The sequence below is a fragment of the Neolamprologus brichardi genome, chromosome 3 (assembly GCF_056152115.1).
Source record: "Neolamprologus brichardi isolate AB-2024 chromosome 3, ASM5615211v1, whole genome shotgun sequence".
In the NCBI taxonomy this organism is placed as follows: Eukaryota; Metazoa; Chordata; class Actinopteri; order Cichliformes; family Cichlidae; genus Neolamprologus; species Neolamprologus brichardi.
Window position 1 is genome coordinate 39,677,501 of NC_142106.1, and position 27,191 is coordinate 39,704,691.

Sequence of the window (27,191 nt, forward strand, 5' to 3'; positions counted from 1 at the left end):
AGTTATAAAGTGATGAATAATCCGTCGCAGAAGACAATCATCGCTTTTGACACAGGTAATTACTCAGCCTGGACTTTGCTAACAAGCTGTATAATAGCAGATGGTTCATTGCTTATAGCTGATGGATTGATGGTGATGGTTAAAGAGAAGTCAACGCTACAGCTACAAAGTAATATTGGTATAAAAGTTAAGGATAATTTAAAATACTGGGCAATTTTCTACCTTGCTGTCTGCCTCTCTTTCACAGGCTATTAAATATCAGTGCAATTGTGTATGAAATAGCTCTGGCAAACATATCTGGCAGTGAGAGCATGGATGGGGGGCAAATCAACATAGCCAGGCAGTATCTTAAATCTGTCTAGGATAGAACATATGGAGAAAGGATGGCCAGCGCCAGGGATCACAGGGGTCATGAGGTCCTCATCAGCCTTTGTTTTAAGTGAATGCTAACATATCTCGCTTCAATCCAAATCAAATCCAGGACTTTTGTTGAAACTTTCCTTTATATCACCTAAAGTAACATTTCAGAACCTGAAGCACAGAATGACCACAAAGAGACTCAAAGCTAAAGCAGCTACAAAGAGGTGGATGCACAACTGTACTACAAAAGAAATACACAGTGGGAAGCCCAACCTGAAGAGACAGTGCAGCTAAAAAGAGACAGAAAATGACAACAAAAGACTACAAAGTTATGCAAAGCCAGCATAAAGAGATGGCAAATTATCACAGACACACAAAACAAAACTACAGAGAGATGCAAAATGACATTGTAGTTGTTTTATGATTCCTTTTTTTAGTTTGAGAGAGGGGCACAGTGAATTAGCCTGAGTAATTTGTAGTATAAGTAATAATTCTGTAATATTTAAGTTAACTTGAACTTGCTGTGCTACTTAGGTCATGTATTTCCATCTTATCAGCGTGTATCCATGTTAGCTACACATACTTCAAAGCAGTTTGTGGCTTTGCATAATAAACCAATATCGTATTAACAAGAAGTTTTAACAAGCCCCATGGCAACCAATGAAATATCATAAGGGTCAGGCGTTTTGAAATACTGGACAACGGTAAATTCAGTGTGCTTAGCACGTAGGCAGCTGGCATTGCAGGGAAATATGCTAATCATTTCCCAAATGTTCAGAATGTTGTATATAGAATTAGCTTAACTGCAAAAGTCACTTATTTAGGCAATTACAAACTGAAAAAATGATTCGGGTTTTGATGTCTACAAATGAGCAGGAATCTGTGTAAGCACGCTGCAGGTTGTGGGAATGAGGAGGATGTAACGAAGTAGTGAGGATGCATGACGGAGAAGTGGAGTGGGAAAACAAGTGCAGCTCATTCGAAAGTGAAAAGTTAAGGCAAACTAGAAGGAAGCTGCTGGTTATTCCGTCTTTTTTAAACCACAAAGCTTACAATACAGAAGGAGCTGTTATATCATTGTCATGCAGGACTCAGTGAAGAGACTCTTAGGTCTATGCAGGCTTTGTACACCTCGATTTGGGCAGGTTATCTCATTCTTCCTGGAAGACGCTGTCAAGCTTCATCACACTGGATGCCATTTTGTATGGAGGATTAAGTCTGGGCTTTAAGGACAGTCAGACGCTTGTCCTGATGCCAAGGACAAGTGTCTTGGCTTCACGACTCCAACCCAGTGTTGTCTTGGCTGCAAGCTTTGGCAGCATTCACTCTCCCTTCAGCGTAGACTGGCCCCCCCTTGTCCCCGCTGCTGAGAAGCACCCCCTTACCCCCCACCCCCCTCAGTAGAATGACAACTATGTCTGGCAAATATTAGGCATTGCTCCTCATTTCACTTTTAAAATGGCCACACTGTAACACGATGGTGGCGCTGTGTGGGAAACTCCGAGCAGACTATCAGAAGTCCTTCATGCAAGTTTCCTTCTTTCGGTCTAGCTTCATAAAAACCTGACTGATGGAGTGCTGCTGAGATGGTTCTCCTTCTGGCACATTCTGCCATCTCTGCAGGGGCCCTTCTTGCTTGGTTACTCAATTTGGCCAGATGGTCATATCCCAGGATTCTTGGTGGATCGAAACCTCCCCAGTTTTGCGATTAATGAGGCCATTGTGCTCCAGGGAGTGTAAAGCTTTAAAAACGGTCCTATAGCCTTGTTTCTGATCTGGATGCTATAGTGAGCGTACCCTGTCAGTCCACTATTTAACTCTGCTGTTAATATGTGTCTATGTCTATTTACTGTGGAGGAAGCTATAAAACTTTGTGAGAGGAACCCAACAGAAGTCGATGACTCACTACTGACCAATGAAAGCGATACAGAGGTGAGTTGTTTAATATATCCTTAACTTTTATGTTGTTTTTGACTGTTAAGAGGCTTGAGATAAGGAAGCAAAAATAATCATCCATCCATCCATCCATCCATTCGCTTCCGCTTATCCTTTTCAGGGTCGCGGGGGGCGCTGGAGCCTATCCCAGCTGTCATAGGGCGAGAGGCGGGGTACACCCTGGACAGGTCGCCAGTCTGTCGCAGGGCCAACACACAGGGACAGACAACCATTCGCACTCACATTCACTCGCACATTCACACCTAATGGCAATTTGGATTTTCCAATTAACCTATCCCCACTAACTGCATGTCTTTGGATGGTGGGAGGAAGCCGGAGTACCCGGAGGGAACCCACGCAAACACGGGGAGAACATGCAAACTCCACAAAGAAAGACCCCGGCCTGATGTTGGAATTGAACTCAGGACCTTCTTGCTGTGCGGCAACAGTGCTAACCACCGTGCCACCGTGCTGCCCACAAAAAATAATCAATACAACATTATTTTTTTCTCTCTTTTAAATATACTAAAAAAAATGACCCACTGTACCATTAAATATGAAAATGTTTCCACATTAGCAGTATCCTGTAATTACCAAAGTTCTATGAAATCGGAGCATAATTGAGGACTACCTCGCTCTCATCCAGAAAAAGTTCAGTCCAATTCCCCTGTTGGTTAGGGACAGTGACATCTGCAGCTTGTGCCCCATCACTGTTATCACATCAGCAGGTCCTGTCAGCTCTTATCACACTGGCCCACCATCTCCTATCTTAATAGAGATCTGACTGTATGGTGTGACTACGTGCTGACCCTCCGTGTGGCCTTTTTGCTTATCGGCTGTCCACAAGTTCTCGTGCCTCCAACATTCAGAGTTTGCTTTCCTTGCTTCCCAACAGGGTCCCGGGAGCCATGTTGTTGTTACTGTTGTCAGTTTCAGTCTTTCCACTAAGACATTTGGAAACTGAATACATTGCAGGTTGCAAAGAACTTTCAGGAGTTGGGCAGACAGTACTTTGTGATGAAACTTCTCTATTACTATGACTGATGCCATTTTTGGTAATTGGTACTGGCCTTTGCCTGGGCTCTAAGGTCAGAAGTTCAGATGGCAGCATAAGGCTTGAAGGAATGCCTAAGTTGTCTTGCGAGGATGTATCTTTATTTTTCATTATTATATAGGTTTATATATTTTATATTTCATCTTACATATTCAATAAACTCTGTTAGCCTCCGTTTTATGTTGCAGCTTAAGCGCTGGGTGATAATGACCTTCATACGTACAAGGGTCCAGCCTGCTCAAGTTAGCTTAGCTTTAGACTTTATTTTAATATATGGTCACTTGACTGTATGTTTGGGGTTGTTGTCCTGCTGCAGAATACATTTGGGGCCAATAAACAATCATTTATATTTCTGAAAGCATTCCTTGTTTACAGCATTTTTTCCACACCTACCTAAAACTTTTGCACAGTACCGTACACTGCTCAGATAAATTACAGGAACACTGGATATCTACACTGATGCAGACTGGTTAACGTGTTAGGAATGAAGGGACGCCACATCGTTTGATGGAAATGGAAAATGATCAACCTGTAAAGACAGCCCAAAAATCAAAATGAAAAAATGATGCAGCAGGTTAGTCTGTTTTCATGGAATGTCATTGCAGCAACTCAGAATGGTACTAGGTAGTTTATTTGGTGCCCACTCGTGCTTGTATGCTCGCCATCGGAGCATGCACCTAATGAGGTGATGGATGGTGTCCTGGGCGATCTCGTCCAGATCTGGACCAGGGCATCACTGAGCTTCTAGATAATCTGAGGTGCAACCTGGCGACGTTAAAACGACTGAAGCATATTGTCCCAGAGGTGTTCTGTTGGCTTTAGGCCAGGTGAGTGCGGGGGCAGTCAGTGGTATCAATTCCTTCATCCTCTGGGAGCTGCCTGCATACTCTCACCTCATGACGCCTGCACTGTTGTGCACCAGGAGGAACCCAGGACCCACTGCACCAGCGTAGAGTGACAATGGCTCCAAGAATTTAATCATTCTACTGCCTAGTCTGTAGAAAACTGTACATCCCTCCATGGATATGCGTCCCGAGACCATCACTGACCCACCACCAAACTTGTCATGTCAGACACTGCACTAACATCTGGCAGGACAAACCAGATGTCAGGAAACAAGTCCATTGTCAGAGGCTATCCCATATGGAAAAGATATATATAAATCTTATAAAGTTTGTATCTGTCTTGTATGAAACTTGTATGAAAAGCATACAAGAGTGAAAACACATATAAGATCCCTTGAAAAACTATATAATGAAACTTGTATGTTTTGGATACTTACTAAAAAAATATATGAAAGTAATGAGAAAGTGGCCACTTTCATGAGTAAATCATATATGTTTTTACTATTTCTTTTCCATATGGGATAAGAAGATCATTTGTGACCTTCACTAATGTTGTTTCTGTACTGCGATGAATTCTGAATCCTGACTATAAGTCTTCAAATAAACCTTTCCTCTGCAGATGATCAACCAGCTGTTTTACAACAAATCTTTCAAGCACTACATCTCTTCTCTTTGGCATCATATAGCTTAAACAGTAGCAAAAACCAGGGCTGTGACCCATAGGGATTACATGCACATATGCTGACATCATTATATCAAACTTTGGCAATATTTAATGTGGGCGTCATAATAAGAATTCAGCCAGTATAGCCATAACACAGATGGTAAAGAAAAGAATAAACAGTCCACTTTAACAAATACAAAATAAACACACTCATTGCAGCAACAGCATATAAAAAGTGCAATTATGCAGAGTACATTACTTTAGAAACTCCATCCTAACAAGTACAGAAAAGATGACTGACACATGTATCTTGTGTTTCTTCTTCTTCTATTGTCTCAGATATTAACAGCCTTGTCAGCAACAGAGCAGAAAGTCCTCAAATTGCAGCACCCCCCGAGAGCAAACCTGCATGGCTCTGTGAACTCAAGTGTCTCAAAGGGACTACATGATATAAAACTCAGGTAAGCGTAAAAAAGCAAGGTGAGTGAATGGTGAATGGATCGTAAGGGTGCTGATCATTACTGGTAGGGGGCACCTGGTTGGTATAGTAATTAACCCTGCTGAATGGTTGGCCTGGAAACTGCTGACTTCAAACGCCCCCATCCCTCGAAGTTGCAGAAGACCCACAGATGATGGGGTGTCAAAATCTCCTACATCCACCTGGCACCCTGCTCACACTTATTAGAGCCAGTGAGCACTGCTGTGACCGGGCCAGTGTCTCCCACTTTTCATGCTCCGGAGTGCGATAAATGGGCAGCCAGGGAACAGAACAAAGCGAGTTAATACTGACAAGCCTATATATAATATATACAATACCACACAAGGCATTTGAACATCTTAAACATGAAAGGGTATCAGATGAGCACAAAGAGACAGAAATCACAGAATGGCCATACGCACACAGAGGAATTATTCTTGTCTTGATATCTTTTAACACAAATATACAGATGCAAACGCACACCTACGTGATTTCAGCACATTTTTTACTCGCAATACAGTGAGGGATGTCGCTGTCAAAGATAAGGGGCTAAGATTACTTTTTGGCACGGGCTACTTCTGTAGCCTCATTTTTATCTGTCGTGGTGATGATTGGCTACAACACCTCTCAGCAATTTTCTTTTGCTCTCTGGGGGGGGGAGGCGGGCTTAATCTTTCAGCTTGGTGACAAGACCAAACACCCACCAATGAAATTCTGACGGGTAACAGTTAAAGAGGCAGCGTCTCTGCTGAATCTTAAGCAAGTATAAACTCATATTATAACATCATACAAGGTTAATCTTAGTGATAAGTATTTTATCTTCAATAGCAAAGCCCGACACTTAACTCATCTTCACTGAGAAAACATTTTAGAGTATTTCTAGCATAACATGGTTAATGCAGGATTTCTGGAGGATGTACTGACCTCAGTGTTTGGTAGATTACTGTAAAACAAGTATTAAACAGTTTCTTTATATAAAGCTAGGGAAATGGGAAATAGGTGCAGCGATAAAACATTTGCAAACATACATAGAGATGCAGTGTATAAAGCATAAATAGAATCTAATGATCTAATGAGCTTCAAAATCACAATCTTTGACAATCTTTATTCTTCAACGCAGCCTGAACCCTCTGAGACAAGCTTTCTTGTCACGTCTTTTAGTAATCTTCAGGAATAGTTCCTGAGGGTTCCTGGAGGACATTCAAAGCTCTTCTTTGGACGTTGGCTACGTTTTGTTCTGTTCTCTGTGAAGATGATCCCACACCACTCCAATAATGTTGAGGTAGGAACTCTGGGGAGGCCAATCCATGACTGAAAGTGTTCAATTGTGATGTTTTTACTATCCAGTTATGCTTCTACTGGACTTAGAAACATGTTTGTCATGCTGAAAAATGCTTTCCAGATTTTATGGTGTGGTGAATCAAAAAAACACCTTTAGTATTTTTCACAGATTCAGCTAAAGAAAGGGGAACAAATGGCAGGTGCTAGTCACAAAATGCGTGAACATACAATTCAAAATTGGTTCTTTGTTGTTTGACCGTTCTCTCCCCTTTCCACTTCACCCTCAACACAGAGACCTGCCATCTTCAGAAGTTTTCTGATGACTCTGCGATGATTGAATGCACCAGCTAGGGTGATGAGATGGAGTAGCGGGTTGTGGTGGACTCCTTTGTCTCATGGTGCGAGCAGAATCATCAGCAGCTCAGCATGACAAAGACCAAGGAATTGATTGTGGACTTTAGGAGGACCAGGAAACCAGCGACCCCTGCTTTAATCCAAGGGGTCGATGTGGACATAGTGGAGGACTATAAATACCTCAGAGTACACACTGACAATAAAGTGGACTGGGTTAAAAACACCACTGCACTCTACAGGAAGGGCCAAAGTCATCTGTATTTTCTGAGGCGGCTGAGGTCTTTTAACATCTGTGAGTGCTCGTGACTTTCTATGAGTCTGTTGCATGCTGGGGCAGCAGGTTGAGGGTCGCAGATGCCAACAGACTCAGTAAACTTATGTGCAAGGCCAGTAATGTCATGGGAATGGAGTTAGACTCCCTAAAGGTTGTGTTGGAGAGGTGGATATTCTTTTAATTCTGTAATGGACCTTATTTTTGATTAGTGGCCCATAATTTATACCAGTATAGACATATAGTAAACAAATGTATGGCAGATGTATGGGTCTGGTTTCTTCAGAATCTTGTTTTAAGTTCATGGTTAGAAATATGACAAAAAAACCCCAAAAAACACGCAACATGGAGTCAGCCCACAAGAGCACCCGATGTGGCTCATTCTTCCACAGTCACCCGCCTCTCCCAACACATTACTTCTTCTCTAACATATGCAAAGCTGACTAATTTCCTTAAGCGATTCACACGCTTGCACACAATCAAAAACTGGTCAATGACTTTATGAGGAAAGGAATCGCAAGCTGGTATCATCTTGCAAACTGATTAGCTCAGTTTCCATCTGGTTTATAAACTTAAACCTGCTGCAGTGTGCCAAATCAGCTGCCTGGCATGGGGCCGACGCTGGGTGCGCACCACGGCTTCCTAGCTTGAATTCTTTCCCTCTCCTCGCCTCTATTTTGTGTCAGAGATTAAAAATAGCAAGTGGCCTTCTGCAGAATAAGCAGTTCATAGATTCTGGCTTTGACGCTGCGTTTGCCTGGAGAGGCCAGCTGTCACCTGCATGCAGGCAGAGTAGGCCTCGCCACTGATTCTCTATAGACACTGGGCTCTGGACTTTGGCTGTAAGACAAAACGGGTGTGTTTGCGCATCTACTTTATATCGCAGGACAACTTCTGGTGTTTATAACTTTGTTTATGTTGAAGATAAACAATCACACTGAGCAAAATGTGCATGTGGTTGACGATGTTGATTTTAGAAAGGCATGCAGCAAATAAATTACTGACATACAAGCATCCACTTTTGACCCATAGCTAATGCCAGTATCAATATTTATCCAGAGAAACTGTGAAATTATCATTATAAATAATTGCTAAATGTTTCTTCACCACACTGTCTTTGAACACGTAAGGCTCTAAATAGAGAATCAAGTTAAGCACTTCAAATCTGTCACTCAGTAAAGGACTGAAGCTGCTCCATTTAGAATTAATGAGACACCAACCTTGTGAACACTTCGTTGGAACAAATTTCATTTTCTGGTCCAGAACATCACTATCAAACCTTAATGTGTGTGTGTGTGTGGAAGCTCAAACAGCTATTACACCAGGTTCACAAAGTCAGCCTCCGTTGGCTGAAGTTTTGATCAGATAAAATTTCTGCCTGGGTGGTTTCTAGCTTAAGAGCTGCTACAAATATCCAACTTTAAATCCCACAAGACCACTGGTTCGCAACCTTTCGCTTATATATCAAAAGCCCTGTCAGATAAGCTGAAGTACTCCTTTGACACAGCCCATCACGTTCCAAACATTTCAATTGATGGTAAGCCAGATGTTCTTTTTAAGTCTTAACAAAATAAGTGAATATTGTAGTAGTTGTGTTCTCGTACAGGAGCTGGTTGGGTCTACTTTGTGTTTGTGCTACTAACACTTGGTAGAAGCTGGATGTTCATCAATCACGGCACAAAAATGTACTTTTCACCACCTACTATTTTCATTCTGTAGAGCTAGAAGGCTTGGTATTATGTTTGCAGAAAGCCTGCATTTATGACTTTAGGTTAACTAGTTTAACTATTTTAATGGTTTGGGTCTCTCTGTTTACCACCCACATAAAATAAACATTTTTCTTTCTTTTTAAAATAATAAGTTCTACTTTTGATGTGTGTCTGTGTCTGCAGGATATAAAGGACCAATAAAGATACAGTCATGTGGAAAAACCAAGTACATCCTTGCTACTTCCACTGGCATTGTCAGGGAAATAGCAGCCAGGTGCTGCTAATTAAATGCACTTGAATAGCTGATCATGAGCAGGTGTGAACACCTCTATAAAAGGAGAAGTTTGGATAGTTTGCTGCTCTAGTGTAGTCGTGTGTTGACATAATGGCACCATCGTCCCAGGAATGAACATCCCAGCAAATTCAGTTGAAAGGCAAACCGGCAATTCTCAGAAAAGCTGCAAAAACCTAAGATCTACAACGTAGACTCTACGGGCCTCAGTTAGAAGGTTAAATGTTAAAGTTCAGAACAATATAATTACAAATAGCTGAAGTATGGCTTGTTTGTAAGAAGTGCCTGGAGAAAGCTTCTCTCTCAGAAGAGAATCGCAGCAGGGCTTAGGTTTGTAAAGTTGCATGACAACAAACCACAAGACTTTTGGAACAATTTCCTTTGGACAAATGAGACCAAAGTAGAGATTTCCATATTTCTATATTGCACTGCAACACATTCAGTGGAAACCAAACAGTATATCAGCACAAACACCTCATACCAACTTTCAAGCATGGTGGTGGAGGGACGACGATTTAGCATTGTTTTGGAGCCACAGGACCTGGAGACCATTGAGTCAACCATGAACGCCGTATATCAAAATATTCTCAGTCAAATATGAGGCAATCTGTATGAAAGCTAAAGCTTGGTCTGAATTTCTGCTGTGCGTGAAAGTCTACAACAGAATAAATGATGAGACTGTGAGACACTCATAAAATCATATAAAAAATAATTATGTAAAGTTATTACTGCTAAATGTGGCTCTAGAAGCTACTCAATCATGAGGTCTACGTATTTATAAGAGTGCACAGATTCCTATGAAAACTTTCTTTTTCACATGACTGAAAGTCTGTATTAGCTTAATCTGTGAAAAGAAAAGTGACAACCAACAATGCTGCAGGTTTATACATTTATAAATATCAGTGAGTTCCACATATAAGGCACATGTAGTGTAGTTCAAAAATCAACTGTTAAATATGGAAAAATAAAAATGGACTCATTAATAAGATTCACCCATAATGCTGAACAGACATCAATAGAATCTCCAGTATTAAGATTAAATAATTCACAATTATGTACACATTCATTACAAGTTTTGGTATGCCAATTTGAACTCCATCTAAGAGTGACAAAAAATGCAGCATTCAGTTTATTAACATCCCTTAGGAAGAAGAAAGCAAACAAATGGGATTATCTTATCGCAGGGGAAAGGAAGAAGGAAATATGAGGCATAGGAACGCATGTTGCCATGTTTGTTATTTTCCTAGCTAAATTCTTCCTGCAGGGCATGAAGTTTGCAACTCCATCGATTTGAAGATTTTCTGTTCCTGTGCAGCAACAAGCTTGTCTGGATACAAAGTGCACTTCGAGCTTTGTCAGTGGTGGCTGAAAAAGTGCTTTCTCTCTCTTTTATTGACTAAAGCGGTGGAGAAGACAGCTCGTGAGCACTGGCTGTGTTGTGGGAATGCAACAGTGGATGATTAATGCAATCATCAATAACGACGACAAGGACGAGGATTTAAATAAGCTTCTCGGTTGGATCATGCCAAGTTGTCACTATGACAGGAGTCACTCTGTGCAGAGGGACACTGAACGTCCCACTCTCCTGTACTCGACGCCTCTGCAGCCTGGCTCTCTGGAGCTGACACAGAGGCTTCTTCGTGTTCAGGTACATTATCGGACTCACTGTTCTGGGATTCACAGGGCCGCTGACCCACCTCCGAATGACTGACAGAAGCTTGTTTAATTGAAAGCCACTGAAGGTCAGATTCAGTTTGTGGGACATCCAGCGCCAGAGCTGCTTCCTCTCCTTCCTCCACCGTGGAACCCAGCTCTTCATCATCATCAACTCCTTCTATCTCATGCCCTGCCTCTTCCACAGGGCTCCGCCCCTCCTCCAGCTCTACGCCTGCATCTTCTGTAAGGGTCACCAGCTCCCCCCCCCTTCTGTCAATCCCATTCGTCTCCACCCTGTCAAGAGTCTCCAGGCTGCTGAGCAGTGCAGGTGCGTCTTCCCTGCTGACACCATCTGTGCCAAGGTCAGCGCCAGCGGTGTGGCACTCCCAAGATGATTCATGTGAACTTCTGTCGTCTAAAAGAACTGGGAAAAGGAAGATGAGATGACTGGTCATTTTAATCGCTCACTTGATCTGAAAAGAAGTTTTTTAAAGAAAAAGAAAAAAGGAAAACTTTCTAATGAGTAGCTAGAGACAATAATTATTGTCATAACTGATAACAGTAAAAACAACAACCCAAAAACCACACACACAAAACGATATAACAAAAATTGCATTAGACAAGAGTTTAAAATGCATGAAAAAACCCCCCAAAAAAACCGAAACAGCAGCCACAAATGAAAAAGCCCGTATTGATTCTGCTAGAAAAACTTTCCTCTCTCAGAGTTGGATCACAGTGTCAATGTAGAAACTTATTTCAATTACTTATGTGACTGAAGTGCTTCCATGGCAACAGGCTAAATATAGCAGCGGTGCCCCAGACAAGGGGACGCAAGACAAGTGTGACGCCCTGCATCTCAGCAATAGCAACAGCTTAGTTCTGCTTCTTCGCCAAAATATGCTCTCACTTTGGGGATTACTGACCCATATTTGTGGATGTGCAGGCAAAAAGGTTAAAGACTGCACACATAGAGTACCCCCCACCCCCACGCACACACAGACACGCAAAAACACGCAAGAAGAAAGCAACATTACTTGAAGTGGCATCCATATTTATAGTCCTCCCACCCTGATCCCCCCACCCTCTTTCAAAGAGAACATGGCAGAAGTTTCTGAATGTCAGTGGGCGAGAATTTGCCTCACATTTCCAAAATGCCATGGCATTTGGGCATCTTGCACCAATGAGGAGCAGGGAGAAGTGGAGGCGGGAAGGGAAAGGACTTGGGTTAAACACGGAAGGTGGAAAGGAGTGTTTAGCATGCAATGCCTAATTGCGGTGTTTACGCCATTAGCGGTAGGAGTTCTTATCATTGACTGGAGAAGCCAGTCACTCGCAATTACACACTCACCTTTGGGTGGATGCACTCTGGGCTGCATGTTTGGCTGAGACGTAACACGTGTAGGACGGAGCTCTGGCTGAAGGTTCTCATTTAGTGTGATACTGTCTCTTGTCCCTGTAACATCAGCGCCAAGGAGAAAACGCTCCCAGTTACTCTCTGGTCCAAATGAGAACAACAAACAAGTGATATGTAGAGGGTTTTTTGGAGGGTGGAGGAGTGTTAGATTGGATGGAGCACATGTACGATGGTGCATGCAAACACAGGCGCACGTATGCATTGCAGTGCTCACAGGAAGAGGCTCCAGCTCCCTCTCATCTGTCTTCATTAGTGATGGCTGCACGCCTCTTAGGCTGACACCATATGCTACTCAAAAGAGACTGTGCACTATAAACCAGACGTCACGACTATACACACAAAACTATATGCACAGACACTCGGCTGGAAGTTAGCAGCCTCTGCCGTCGCACGTAGCCTGTGAACAGGCGAACCTCTGCGTGTGTCTCCGACCGTTCAAGTGTGCGACAAGAAAACAAACAGGAGAACGAGAAAATGGATGACTGGAAGACACAATGCATGAGAATCATGAATGGTGAACGGACACCATATTGTTATGAAAACAGTCCATATTGTTATGGATGCTCAGTGTTTACACTGACATGGGAACAGCGAGCGAGGGAGAGGCTGTTAGAATTCGTCATACCAGCTGGGTAAATCAAAAGAAGCAAAAACAAAAAAGTCATGTTGTCTAGAAAGTTCCTCTAATTATTTAACTGTGAGACTATTTTAGCCATTAATATGCTGTTAGGCTGTTAAACTGAATTCCTTTTGGTTACTTCAATAGGGCCACTATTAAAATATTTAAAAATAATAAACTGTCATAAAAAAACCAAGATCAATCTTATGATCGTTTTTGACTAAAAACAGCCTGATTAGCCAAATATCTGCTAAATAAAGCATAAAAAAATCAATAGACTATTTCCACAAATCATTTGTGATTATTCTCTTGCAAACAGCAACAACCCAGTACAACACAGACTGACGATCTGTGGAGGCTTTTATATTTTCACCCAGATACACTTTGAGCTTGATCTGGTCTATTTTTGGCACTAATAACAACTCCTGTGTGAAAAAGACTTGACCCACGAGTCAGAAAACTGAGCCTGATGATGTTTTATGGCAAGTGTTGTCAAATCTAATCCCACACGTAACATCAGATCCATATAAGGTGGTGCAGCAGCTGAGTCTAAGCAAACAGACCAACCCTGAGCCACTGCCATCATTCAAGGCCAGAGATATGCAGATATGGGCCATTTTGGGCAGACATAAAAGTGCCATTTAGGAAGACGCTAGAATGCTGATCAATATATCGACATCACATAGGTACGACTGGCCAGTAGTGTGTGAAACTGCATCTAAACTTGCAATTGTGTTAGGACAGTTTAGATTTTTTTTTTAGGAGAACAGTTGAGGAAGACTTCACCAGACTGCCTTTTGAAGCCAGTAATAAAGCGATGCTGGTTACTGGATATGCAGACGAAGACCCAGACTGAGCACAGCAGCTGTGTCTCCATGAGGCGTGCAGAACTCAAAGATAGGAGGCACCAGTGGTTTGCTTTGAACCCTTACTGACAGCTGCCTGTATCGTCATCTAACCACCTCTACACCTCTTTGAAACACATCTAACATACACGCAAATATATATGTGTGTTTATGCGCAAAAAAAAAAGGACTATTCCATATTATGGGACACCAGATCATACTGGATATTAAAGACACAAACAGGAGAAGTGTACATAGCTGTCAGCTAGTCACAGGAGCTTACACTATGCAGTGCTGTCTAGCTCGACATTGACAGGAAATGCCTTCCTCTTAACTGGAAAAAGTCTGTCAGTTGACCAAAACAGGGTGCATTCTGTATCCACCTCTGTCTTTTCAATCTCTGATGCACTCTGACAGGTTTTCACTCGCAGTGTTACATTTCAGCTCACACTCATTCAGCACAGGAGGTGGGGGCGCTGAACTGGAGGACTGGGGTGGGGGAAGCTATCAATCACAACTTTATCTGACTCACCGCATCGATGTCACTGTTATTGTTTTTGGCTCTCTCTCATCCGTAGACAATGTAGTCACCTCTAGTGTTTTCCGGGACTCAGGTAGGCAGCCAAGGCCCTCCATCCTATCCCGTTTGCCTTTAATATCAATCAGCCCAACTTCATCTCGCATCAAGGCCACAGACGCTCACATCTCTCTCTATATCTCTGTCTCCCTAACTGTGGTGGACAGCGTGGTCGTCAGGCACTCTGGGCCCTCGTCTACAAATTCCCTAATAACGGCACATTCCCCTAAATGTGTTTGTAATGTGGGCAATCATTTTCAGTAATGGATGCTTGTCAGTTTTATGGCGGAGAGAATGACGGTCTCATGACAGGGCACCTCCATCCAGCCGCAGCCCCTCCACCGTTCAGTCTGCTTCATAGACGGCACAACATCTCCCTCCAGTGGAGATAAAGGGGAACTGCTTTCTAAGTCAGCAAGCACGGTCCCCTTGTTTCAGGCCGCAAATGTTTTTCGATTACGTTTGGTAAATAGTTTTATATTTTTGGACTGGTTTTGCTCTTCTGAGAGTCGGATGTCTTTACAGGACAGGAAAAGTCACCAGCTGTGTCTTTGAGAAAAATCTGACAGCCGATACAGCATTTTTTATACTTCAATTTTAAATACAAATATAGGATCAAGGGTTAAAAAGTGGTGCAAAAATTCACTTTCTGATAAAATAATAAGAACTTTGACTTTACACCCTAATATACCAAAACTGCATATGACAAACTGTCTTCAACAAGGCTCTCATCTGTATTATGAGAGCCTCGAATCCTTCTACTAGTACTACTCAACAGTACTGTGCTGCCCTTAAAAGAAGCCCAACTGCATCACTCAAAGAAAGCGCTTTTTTTTTTGGTTTCTCTTGTGAGTAAAATTTAAGACAGGTCCACTGGACCGAGAGCATCAGTGTGTGGCACTCCGTCGGCCTGATTCAGTCAGCGGTATCATGAACAGACACATGAGCTGGTGGTCAATGGAGTCAACACATTGTAAACGGTGGGCATGAGGTGACATGTTTTCTGGGCGTCTGCCCAGATTTGTCCTGGCATGACATAGTGGAGGGCATGGATGAACTAAGTGGGGCAGAAGGAATACATACTCCCAATTCCCACAGATACGTGGTAGGTCAAGCCTGAGACGCAGCCAGAGAGGAGAGAAAGGCACAGTGTTATGAACAGAAAAGCTCATTAATGAAAAAGACAGGAGAGGAAATGAATTTAAACCAGCAGGCCAGCTAGAACGATCCCAGCAAAGATCTCCGGGTCAGACGTTTGACTTAGAAAGACGTGACAAAATAACAACCTTTAAATGCATCAGATAGACAACACTGAGACAATTATTAAATGATTTTAACTTAAATTGGAAATCATATTTATTATATGGATGCACTCCAATACTGTATCCATGATTTTAGGAGATTTTACATAGACTTTTAAAATAAAAGAGGTCCTAATTTGTTTAAATCAAAATAACTTTGTCATCGTTATCTTTTTCTTGTTTTTAATGGAATATCTATGTAGGAATATCAAATATTGCTCCTGTGTTTCATCGTATTACTGTAGTATGATAGTAACAGAACATTATTAAAAGCTGTTTCAGCTGATTAGCTTAAAGTTTAAGTAGTTGCGTGTCTGGAGCTTCAGCCTGTGTGGATTTAAACAGACAGAAAAAACAAGTCAACTTTCCAGTTTTTCAGTTTTCTTGTTCTTAGACGTGAAAGATATTCCATGAGGAAAAATCCAAAAAAAAAATTAAAAATAAAATAAAAATGAAGTACAACAGTGTGCACTTCTCTTCAAAGAACAGAGCAAACTGGCTCTAACCAGAGCAGAAAGAGAAGTGGGAGGCCCGGTGCACAACTGAGCAAGAAGACATCAGAGTCTCGAGTTTGAGAAACAGACGCCTCACAGGTCCTCAGCTGGCAGCTTCATTAAATGTTACAAGCATAACACCAGTCTCATTGTCAAGAGTGAAAAGGCGATGCCGGGATGCTGGTCTTCAAGGCAGAGCAGAGCAAAGACAAAGCTATCTGACACCAGCCAACGTCTGATCTTTTGCTTATCTTAATGTTTTATTGGCTACACACACACACATTTATGTTTTCTAATGATGTGGGAAAGATTACATGTTCTCAGCGGTAGTCTTCAAACGATACATTAATATGAACAGGTCATTTTACAGGTGGTTACAAACTGACATGAGACTGATTCATTAGTTTTACTCATCATATGTGATCATTTTTCCAAAAGCACAAAAGTGTCTCAAAATAAACACTGCTGAACTACTTTTAGTTTTTAATGGATTAATAAAAGGTTTGATGGTGGAACAGCTTAGGTGTTCAAAGACCCACCTGGAAGACTCCATAATCCTGAAACCTCCAAGGTCTTCAGCTTCCTTTCCAAATCTGCAACTCTATTTCCCAAGATTCTGCAGGCCAGGTAAGAAGAAGGGTCAGTGTGTGTGTGTGTGTGTGTGTGTGTGTGTGTGCGCGCACTTATGTCATATTCCAGTGTTTGCTTTATAGGAGGAGAATTCTTGTAACAACTAGACAAACAATGTAATTGTGTTAGAGGGTTAAAGGTAAAATGTTACCATTATGATGCCATCAGCAGCAAAGCAGGAACTCTTAATACCTGTTGCTGTGTCTCTGGTGCTGGATGACCAAATTCTTCTCATGGATCGTCTCCAGAAGAGCAGTGGCGAGAGACTTAAGGTCGGAGATGGACTGAGGCGTGGCTGGTAGACTGCAGCCCTGCTCTTCCAGAAGCATCTCTTGAACTAAAAAGGAGAGGGAAAGGGGGGAAAAAATCAGGATGGTAAGAGAAAGGGACAGAGAGCCAAAAATGGAGGGAAGAGAAATCCCAATAATCCCCCAATAAAACTTACACAAAAGTTAAAAATAGGTAACAAAGAAAGCAGGGTGATATAACAAGAGACAGAGAACACAGCATGATAAGAGTAAGACAGAGAGGGAGAGTTAGAAACAGATGTCTTCTAGGTGACACTCTCCTAACTTTAACTCCAGAGCCCACTGTGCTGCTTCTGCCAGCAACTGTCAGTCATCATGGCAGGCTCATTTCCCTGCCAGTGGTGCTCTTTACCACTCAGAATACAATTAGTAACCCAGCTGGTGTCCGGCAGTGGCTCGGAGGATCGGCAAAAAAAGAAGTTATTAAATAATCCATTGAGACACGGGTAGAAACAAAGGAAGTGGTTGTTATACTGAAGACACGCCATCAGTTGTAGAGTTTATTTGATCTGAGAACATTCGCATTAGTGCCTTTCTGTAGTTTCCAGATCAGCTAATACTACATCTATTTATGTCTGAGTTTAAAGAACTCAAAGTGAGATGAACAGGTTGTGTTTTCACCTTGCTTGGCTGAGAGGACTCCAGTAAGAGGACTGTTATTTGATTTCCCATATGTGCTGGAGTTTTTCCTCCTCTCCAGGGCTGTCTGCAGGGACAAAAAACAAGAGAATAAAGCTCACCCTGCTGATTCACATGAACATTTTAGTAAAAAGCCACTTCCTTTGCATTAAGAACATTCACAAAACCATACACATGTAAAGAAATTACATACACTGAGTCAGTCAATGTCTGTGTCACATTTTAACTGCAGCATTCAATCTGTACCTTGTACTTCATGATGTTTGACTTCAGCAGGTTCACCTCCTCTTGCAGTTGATTTAAACGGTCATGTAAATACCTACAGGAACAATGATTAGAAAAACACCCAGCAAAGTCAAAACACACATGACAGACAGAGGAGTTCCACATTACATGTATAATCGCTGTGCACTGTGAGCAGGAGGCAGTGTCAAAAAGAGCATTTGGTAACGTGTACGACTCTTGTTTATGTTTGTCTTGCTGTTTGTCATTTAGCTCACCCTCTGCCATGTAGAACACAGAAGTCACAACTACATAAAAAATGCATTCATATGGAAATGAAACCAAGCATTCTCTTCATCCATGCCTTTTTGATCTTTCGTTAGCTAATGTACACCCCGATTAAACATGACTACCACATAAGACGTGGGTAAAAACACTGAAGCGCATGTACAGTAAGGAAGAACATGTCCAGTACTGCTTAGTTAAGCAACGAGAAATGGCCATCTAAATAAAGAGAAAAAACAAGTTTATATTATTTCAAAAAAAGGAGGTCAGTCAGTTCATTCAGTTTCCCCAAGTGCCATCTCAAAATCTATCAACTGTCTTTCATGACAATTGCCTCCAGGCAGGAAGACCAAGAGAGATGTTTATTAGGATTACAGCCTCAGAAGTCAATCATTGGCACTTCAGATTAGTGCCCTCAAGTTTCATAGGACCAAACACATCTCAGCAGTAGCTGTTTGGAGGACACATCACACCTTTATCATCTAAGAAACAAGAAATGGACATGCACGTGTCTCTCATTCTTAGCTATGGCGAAGATGGTGTGATCCTGTGAGGACATCTGCTAGTGACACTGATGATGATTTACTCAGAATTCATCCTGCAGCAATTTCTGACTTCTATTATTATTGCACAATAGGGGAACATTAAAGCCCCCCTCTCAAAAAAAGGATGGTGTTCAGAATCAGGAACACCTGGCATCCACGGACATCCAAACCTAACCATTGTTGAAAAGGTTTTTGGATGAGATGCACCACAGACTAAGGAAGAACAGCCAGGAGGTGCTCAGCATGTGAGAACTCCTTCAAGACTGCTGAAAAAGGTGATGATGAAAAGTAGCTGAGAAAATGCCAGGAGTTTATGAAGTTAATACTGAAGTCAAAGATGTCTACTTTCAAGATTTAACATTTACACTAATGTCTTCTAATGATGTTTTAGAAGATAGTATTGAGACTGAAAAATGTATTTTAAAAAAAGTGTCAAATGATGACACTTCTGTCTGTCACATTTCTAACTCACTTGTTTTCCATGCACAGGGCGTCCACATCAATGATGCGAGCCTCATGGTTCCCCAAAATATGATTCAGCTCCATATTTAGTCGTGCCGCCTTCTCTCTGAACACAGTGCGTTCTGCCTTCACGTCCTGGAGCTCGTCTGTCAGTGCTTTCATGTTGTTCTCCATCTCCTCCATCTAGAAAAAGGCATACAGGCAGAACTGTTTGTGAGGGAAGCCATGGAAACGTTCACGTGATGGATATTTCAAAGCTTTTGCTCATTAAAGTGGAGTTTGCTGAGGCTGCATACACTGTTTTTAGCATTCAGCAACTCAGGATCTCCCCTGCTGTTTTAAAGTGAGCAGCTTCCACTCTAGTAGATAACAGTTAAGTGGCTCCACTGCGAGTTTCAAAGAGGAGGAAGTATTGTTTATCAATCTAATACATTTACTGTGTTTAATGTGCAGAGAGGATTTTGCCAATAATAAAATGTTCTACTCTGAAATTAAATTCAAAGCACATGGACAGTAATGCGCCGAGTGTATTTCCAAGCAAAAAGTGTGATTCACTATGGAAAGTTTTAAACAAACTGAATGAATTACTGAGCTTACGTCTACTGAGGAAATCTATAATAAATGTCTGTCATGAGACCCTGACTAGAAACGAACAGTTCCACAAATGTCAGGTTTCTTTAGAAACTTAATAATTAGATAAATCAGTCTTATTAATATGTAGTTAAAAATGATACAAGTCACTACATTGTTCTCTACATAAACTGTAGGACAACTTAACCTTTGAATGAGTGTAATGAACACTTGACCTTTGACTCCTGACCTTGAGCCGAGGTCATGGAGTAGATACACCGATGGAATAGATTTAAAATTCCTACACTGCTACATCCTCAAGTTATCAAATTCAATAACTTGCATGTCTACATCGACCGCCCGCCCATCAGGGTTACGACAATACCCAATCAACCAAGACTACGAAAGCAGAAAAGAACACTCTAAAGCCTCTAAAGTAGTTACAATCTGCACCAGTTACTGGTTTTCAATAGAAATTGTCACTACTGAATCACTTACTAGGACTCATCCAGGCTGGAGAAACTGATCAGGAAGGCTGGCTCTGTGGTCGGCATGAAGCTGGACACTCTGGTGTCAGTGGCAGAGAAAAGGACACTAAAGAAACTGCTGGACATTATGGACAATGCTGGGCATCCTCTGCACACGGCCATAAACAACCAGAAGAGTCTGTTCAGTGACAGGTTGCTTCTCCCAAAGACAAGAACCAACAGACTTAAAAACTCCTTTGTCCCACACGCCATCAAACTGTTTAACTCCTCTCTGGAGGGGAGAGGGAGGGGAAACAGGAGGACAAAGGAGGGGGGAACAACTAAGCTGTAGTGCCTCTCCACTTCACTGTGCAATTACCTTTTGTGCAATACTTCTTGTTAATAATCAGCGGTGCAATAGACTCCATACTTGAAATGTGCAATTCACTTGTATTTTTATTTTTATTCCTATTTATTCTATTTATCCCCTTTGTATATTTTATCTATATATGTCTTTGTATTTATATATGTGTGTATATATATATATATAATATTCTTAACTCTGTAACTTCTGTCGGTGCTGTGCTTTTTGGAAAACAAATTTCCCAGAGGAACCCACCCGAGGGATTAATAAAGTTTATCTATCTATCTACTACTGGACTCCATTGCCATTTACACTCAGCCTGTTCATCCTACATCCATTTACCTAATGACACACACATTCAAACCCTGAATGGACAAAAGATTCAAACCTAGATCATTGTTGTGAAGTGACAGGGATAACTAGAGCTGTGCCATATCATGTCATCTGCAAAAGCACCGGCATAAAGTTTCATGTGATAAAAAAAATTACATAAGATCAAGTATATGTTGGGCGATTTAGTACCTAAAAGGAGCTACTTCAATAATCTCCAACTAAGCACAAGGCTTTGTAAGATATGCAACAAAAAAGTTCCTGCTAAATGTGGAAACTACAAACATGTTTCACTATTCCATCAATCGTCAGTGTCACTGGAGCACTCCCTATGACAGGAAAAGTGAACAGTGGATGGAAATTACTCATGGAGTTATATGTCAGAAAACAGGACTTTAAGCGTCTGGTTAAACAGCTCAAACCAAGCTCCACCATCCCACATAGAAAATGCTTTTATTTGTATTATTTGACAGTACTGTGCAACTGCTAATATGTTACAAAGCGATCTTAGGACTTTAACAATAATTAACGTCCTAGGTAGTGATTTAGACTTTTTTTTTAAAACACTCTTTCTTTTGGATTAAATTTGTACATGACATGTCCCTGGACGGAGTTCCCTCCTTTTCCTTAATCCTGTAGCAACATCCTAATGAATATTCCACAAAAGAAGAAATGGACCTGAAAATGGAGGATTAATTGCCAACCGTATCAAAGTGCTTTAAGGTAAGAAATACATCCACCTGTAGCCCAGCTCTCTCAAGCTTGCAAACCAGATCCTCACGCTCATGGGCGGGGAAGTGACGCACCCCGACCTCTTCATCCCCCAGCCTCTGTCGAGTAATGGTCATCCTCAGGAGCTGCAGAAAAGAGAAGTTCAACGTTTTGCTTCTCTTAAATAGTTGCTTCACTGTAAGAGTTAATCTCCATGTATGTTTGTGCGAGTACCCCCGGTTACTTCACCTTGTTATCCCCCTGGGCCTCTGCAAGCCTCTGAGTGAGCTCCTTCACCTCCTCGGCAAGCTGTTTTGTTCGTTCCCTTGAGTCCCTCAGCAGCTGAGCCAGGTTCACCTGCGGAGCAGGAGGAGGAGAAGAGTGAATGCACAACAGCTTGTGCCAGGCCAGACAAGGTTCAAATACCCCAGGAAATCACATTTAATCAGCATCAAACATTTTCCTTCTTCAACTAAAGAAAAAAAAAAGCCTATCTTAACATCCACAAAATTTCAGAGATAACAAACAAAGTCAGTCCACAATCCTGTTCTAATGAAAGACAATTATTTAGTGCCATTTAGTGTACACATTAGTATTTTCATTTCATGGGTGTTTTGTTACTATTTCATTGTATTTTATAGTGCTATTCAACCAGCAACTGTTCAGTGTCACGGTGTCCCTGAAAGCACAATAAGACAGAGTCATGCAGGGCCCTATGTTACAAAGCAAGTTCAGCAGAACATCGTTCTGTTATCTGGATTCACTTAACCTAACACTGGCAGTCAGGATAAGCAGTCACACAAAGCTGGCTATCAAGGCACTAAGTTAATCCAAGGTTTCCCCTGCGCGTTCACATGAAAGGGTTGGCATTGGCAACATTTAGAAATAGGTTTACTGACATCAGAGTAGGTCATCTTGCATAGGAAAATAAAACTATACTGTACAAAAAATATGAAGAGGTTAAAAAAACATAATACAGACTACCAACACAAGTGCCTCAGATAACACAGCAGCATGGCAGTAAAAGCACTGTACAGCAGTTTAGTGTTGAATGAATGTGTGAGCACTTTCAGAGCTTTAGGCAGTAAGACAGGAAAAGGCTTACAATATGAATAAAGTTTAGGCTATTTGAAGATGCAAACTCTCTATATTAACGAACTTGTCAATATCACGACTCTATCATTAAAATTAGAGGGCAGTTTCACTTTTTATTTTCTCAGCTACAGATCTAGTAGTGTTGGTGGAAGTGAAGCTAACAGAAAACAAATCATGGAACAAAGTTGCATCTAAGAATCCAGATTTATCACTGATGTTGATCAAGGAAAGACAAAGACTTCAGATGCCGTTAAAAAAAACTTTAGATGCTCCTATTCTGTCCTTCTGTCCCGTGCACAGAGGTCCCATGGATAGTGCCACTATTTTCCAGAAAACTGAGCAGTCAGTAGGTGAGGATTTCATGCCTGCTGATCTCTAATCTGGGAAACATCCTGCTCCATAGCAGGTTAAGTTCACAGTATGTTACGATGGCGATGTACACTGATAAGGAGTGAGCCACCTTTGCAGTACAGAAAAGTCAGGTTTAACCAGGAAGTTACCTGGAAAAGACAAAATCCTGCTTCATAGTGCAGGCCTCAGGACTTGTAGAAGACACACCCACCCTAGAACAACAATAGTCTGGGATTCTCACCTACTTAAGTACATTCAATAAGGAGAGAGAGAGGAGTCTGATTAACCTACACCCTGATATTTATCCTGCAGCACAAAAGAAATGGCCTCTGTATGCCAGCACAAAGAATTTCAAATAAACAACCAAGCTGTGAATTTAACATAAGTTTTGGATTAACTGTTTATGATTTTTTTTAATACACATTACCTCATTTAACTGTACCTATTAGCATATGTATTAATAAAATTAAAACTTACTTGATTGCGTTTTTCAGGTGGCAAAGAGGGGTCACCATCCTGAAACATGAAAAAAAGACTCCTATCATCAGCTGCAATAATACAGCAAATACTATAAACTGTAGCAGTGTGCAAATGGAAAACTGAATATCTACGTCTAGCTGCTGCCAAAAAATTTAAAATATTTTCTTTTTTTGGGGTGGGCTTGAATAGAGAAACTCTATCAGAATTACACACAAAAAAATGGATATTCCTTTAAGAAATCTAGAAAATACATAAAGACAAAATCAGATCGGGATCTGCAACATTAAGCAAAGTAATGATCCTGTTAACATGACAAAAAATACCACGAGCGTGAAAATGAATTTCAACATCTTGGAGCGGACTGTCGATTAATTTTGCTCATGGCTGTAAAATACGCTAAAGGGTGGTCACAAAAAAGTACCACCTTGAAGGCTGAACCACTCACAATGAGTTCCCTGTACTTCTTCTTGAGTCCCTGGTGGCGTTCTCTCAGCTGGTTGGCCATCAGCTTGTACTGGTCTCTTTCCTGCTGACAGGTGTCCAGCTCTTTGGACAGGATGAGGAGGGCTTCCTTCTTACTCTCCAACTTCCGCTTACACACCAAGAACTTAAGCAAACAATGCACAAGAGCCATGGTGCTATGAGATATATTACTGTTGACTGAATTGGCAGTCATGTTTATTTCAGGGACCACAGCTGGACATGTAACATCTGTATCAAGCTTGTTCTTGGTTTTATCATGTATCTTTATCTTAGTCTGTGATAGGAACGGTTACATTAATTGTGCAAACAAAACCAACCCTAACCTGTTTCCCACAGGTGGAAAAACACACTGGAGTGAAGTGTTTGACGTACAGATAAGGCCCACAATAATGAACAGTGGAGACCGATAGCAGTCAGACCAGCCTATAACCAAATAGCAGCTCCTATCATGCAGCACGGTGTGCTGTAGTAGTTTTGTTAAGTTCAGTGCTTGCTATGTCTTTCAGTTACAGTAAAATAAATCAAAACAAACAAAGATAAAAAATGTGTTTTTTTCATTACTGCGTTAAATGCTAATTATTTTCTTATTTCTATGGTCTGTCAAATGTTATAAAGGTGCAGGTTATTCGATATTTGCGGCATATAGGGCTAATTAAATTAGCCTACAAGCTTAAATTACTGCGATATATACACATAGCTTACTCGGTAATACTCTTAACAGGTTAAACGCGAGCCCACAGGTGGGTCTACCCTATCAGTACACAGTAGCATCATCATATAGGGGTGGGTTGGTGTATTTGCACCAACACAGTCGTATGCTATCAGCTTAACGGAATAGCTAGCAGACGCCATCAATGAAGAGCCCACCGGTGTCAAAAAACGTTGAGCTCGTGCGTCTATTAATGAACGTCCAGGTGTATGAAAGCTAAGAGACCGAGGCTCGTTTCCATATGGACACCGGGAAACATCTATAAAACCGGTCCGTGTCTGCAGCTGTTTACGGTCTCTCCCCCTCACTTACCTCGCTGACTAGCCCCTGCCAGTCACTCTCACTCCTCTTGGAAGACTGCATTATTCGTAATATTTTGCAAAAATGTCACGACACACCAGCCCCCCTCTCCTCATCGGTTTGTTTATCCTGCAACGTCACTTTCTTAGCCTCCGTTGTTAAGTTACGCAGAAAGAGAAAAGAGGGAAAACGACTTCCGGTATGTCTGTGAAAATAATATTATATTTGAAGAATTTCAGTTTTAAACAATTATATACATTGAAATTTTTAAATATTTTATATGAACGATTCGATTTATATATGAAGATTTTGCAGATAAGTACTGAGGCACCGGTGAAGCTTACAATAACAAAACGGAAATGGTTTCCTTCAGAATAAAAGCAGAAAGTCTGCCACTAAAAATGTTCGTTTTAGCACTTTTGGAGAAAAATTAACAAAACAATTAACTAATACAAATTATATTGGTAAAATGCACTATTTACTTTATATCTATAGACCTTTGTGCAGTTTGTAAACATTGATGACCAAGGCAGTATAAGGGTTTATAGTGGTTATTTCCAGGGGAGGACACGTAATGTGTATAATTTGTAAGAAATTGAGCGTTATAGAAACCATTTTCAGAAGCTGTTGCTAATCCAAGTATCCTAGGCAGTTTATATAGTAAATTTGATACAGATTGATTAAGGTGCTTGTCCCCCCAACCAACTTCATACTGATCAGATACCCCTTGCGAACACCAGATTTCAACTCTCATGCTATCTTATCAAGGCAGGAGCTTGTTGAGAGGCAATTTGTTATGGAAATCTTGTTGTGAACCCTGAAGCCAGGCGTTTTCACTATAAAAGGTAGAGGATATACCCATCCATCCATCCATCCATCCAGTGGCGTGTCTAGAAAATATTTGTTGGGGGGACCAGGTAGGGGCACAGATTTGGAGAGGGGTGGCAGATGTAATTGGCAGATAATGTTAAAAAAAAAAATCTACCAACCGTTAACCATAATTCAATAACCCTATAAACCTAATAACCGAATGCGCTTTTAACTCTTATTAGAATGGGATTTTAACCACTACAGTGCAAAGTTTTTAGATACTGCATTGATAAAGTACAAGAGATACAATCAGTGCTTTTCAAACAAAAACGCATTAGTGTGGACGTAGCCTAAGGGCCTGTTGGCTGAAAACCTGTGCCAGAATTCTGACAGACAGGCCAATTATTTTAGAGCACACTGATGCAGTGTGCTGCAGTCTGTTCCTGTTCTGAAGGCTGAGGGAGTGGAACCAGCAGGTAATAGAGAAGGTCATAGAGAAGGTCATGATGCTTTTCAGGAAGGCAAAGTAAAAAGTCATCATGATGGGTGTGCTGACTCCAAACGAGTTGAGTTTCCTAAGGAGGTATAGCCATTGGTGGCACCTCCCGAGAATCTCCTCTGTGATGGCAGAGAATTTCAAGAGGTTGTCAAAGATGGTTCCCAGGTATTTGTACTCCTCAACTACCTCCACTGACTTCCCGTGGATGGTGGTGGTGACTGAAGCAGCCAGATCCCTCTGCCTACTGGAGAAGGTCACTACCATCTCTCTCTGTTTGATTCTAATGTAAATTGAATGTATTGGCACATTACAGATTAATATCATATATTATTCAGTTGTACTTAAAACTAGTGACTGCAGGTCATGAACTCATGAAAATATTTTTGAGGTCACGCGAAAGAGTGCCGAGGGTTTATTTTGCCCCTGTACAGCTAGACGTCATTTTAAAGCCAGTCAAGTTACTCACCCCTGGCCTTGAGAAAGAAAGCAGGTACAAGACACTTCACTTTTGGTTTCACTTTTCAGATTTGCCAGCTACTATGTTTTGAATTGAATTCAATTAAATGAAATTCAGCATGTACAGTAGGCCGAAGCCTGATTTTGACTATCCGGACTGACTGACAGAGCAGATCTTTCCATTTAAAAAAACAAAAACAATTATTTAGCAAGTAAACAGTAAATTTGCAGTTTTTTACAATAATAAAATGAGATAAAATCTTTAATAAAACATACAAGCTCTAATAAATCTGGTAAATTTGAAATGAAATTCACTTTAATTCAAA

The 27,191-nt window shown here is 41.2% G+C and overlaps 1 protein-coding gene across 3 annotated transcripts; it reads right to left on the reverse strand.

Moving 5' to 3' along the window:
• Nucleotides 1–10,118: 10,118 nt before the first annotated feature.
• On the reverse strand, nucleotides 10,119–25,252 carry ccdc149a (coiled-coil domain containing 149a). 3 transcript variants are annotated; one of them, XM_006804122.2, is made up of 13 exons: nucleotides 25,113–25,252; nucleotides 24,054–24,215; nucleotides 23,606–23,644; nucleotides 21,932–22,039; nucleotides 21,712–21,828; nucleotides 19,251–19,423; nucleotides 17,973–18,045; nucleotides 17,709–17,793; nucleotides 16,972–17,116; nucleotides 16,689–16,765; nucleotides 15,438–15,470; nucleotides 12,248–12,352; nucleotides 10,119–11,323 (listed from the first exon to the last, which is right to left on the reverse strand). In XM_006804122.2, exons 1-13 carry the CDS (start codon nucleotides 25,161–25,163, stop codon nucleotides 10,764–10,766), a joined length of 1,728 nt encoding a protein of 575 aa, XP_006804185.1. In that variant the 5' UTR covers nucleotides 25,164–25,252; the 3' UTR covers nucleotides 10,119–10,763. The 3 variants fall into 3 exon arrangements, with proteins under 3 accessions (XP_006804185.1, XP_006804186.1, XP_006804187.1); XM_006804123.2 differs by lacking the exon at nucleotides 15,438–15,470; XM_006804124.2 differs by lacking the exons at nucleotides 12,248–12,352; nucleotides 15,438–15,470.
• Nucleotides 25,253–27,191: the final 1,939 nt, after the last annotated feature.

What these genes read in the sequence shown, in the direction of transcription:
- ccdc149a (XM_006804122.2), bottom strand. Translation starts at nt 25,163, where the DNA reads ATGCAGTCTTCCAAGAGGAGTGAGAGTGACTGGCAGGGGCTAGTCAGC. An exon ending in AGAAGTACAGGGAACTCATT is followed by an intron (nt 23,645 to 24,053) that starts GTGAGTGGTTCA and finishes TTCATGTTTCAG; the next exon opens with GATGGTGACCCCTCTTTGCC. An exon ending in TTGAGAGAGCTGGGCTACAG is followed by an intron (nt 19,424 to 21,711) that starts GTGGATGTATTT and finishes GCCTTTTTCTAG; the next exon opens with ATGGAGGAGATGGAGAACAA.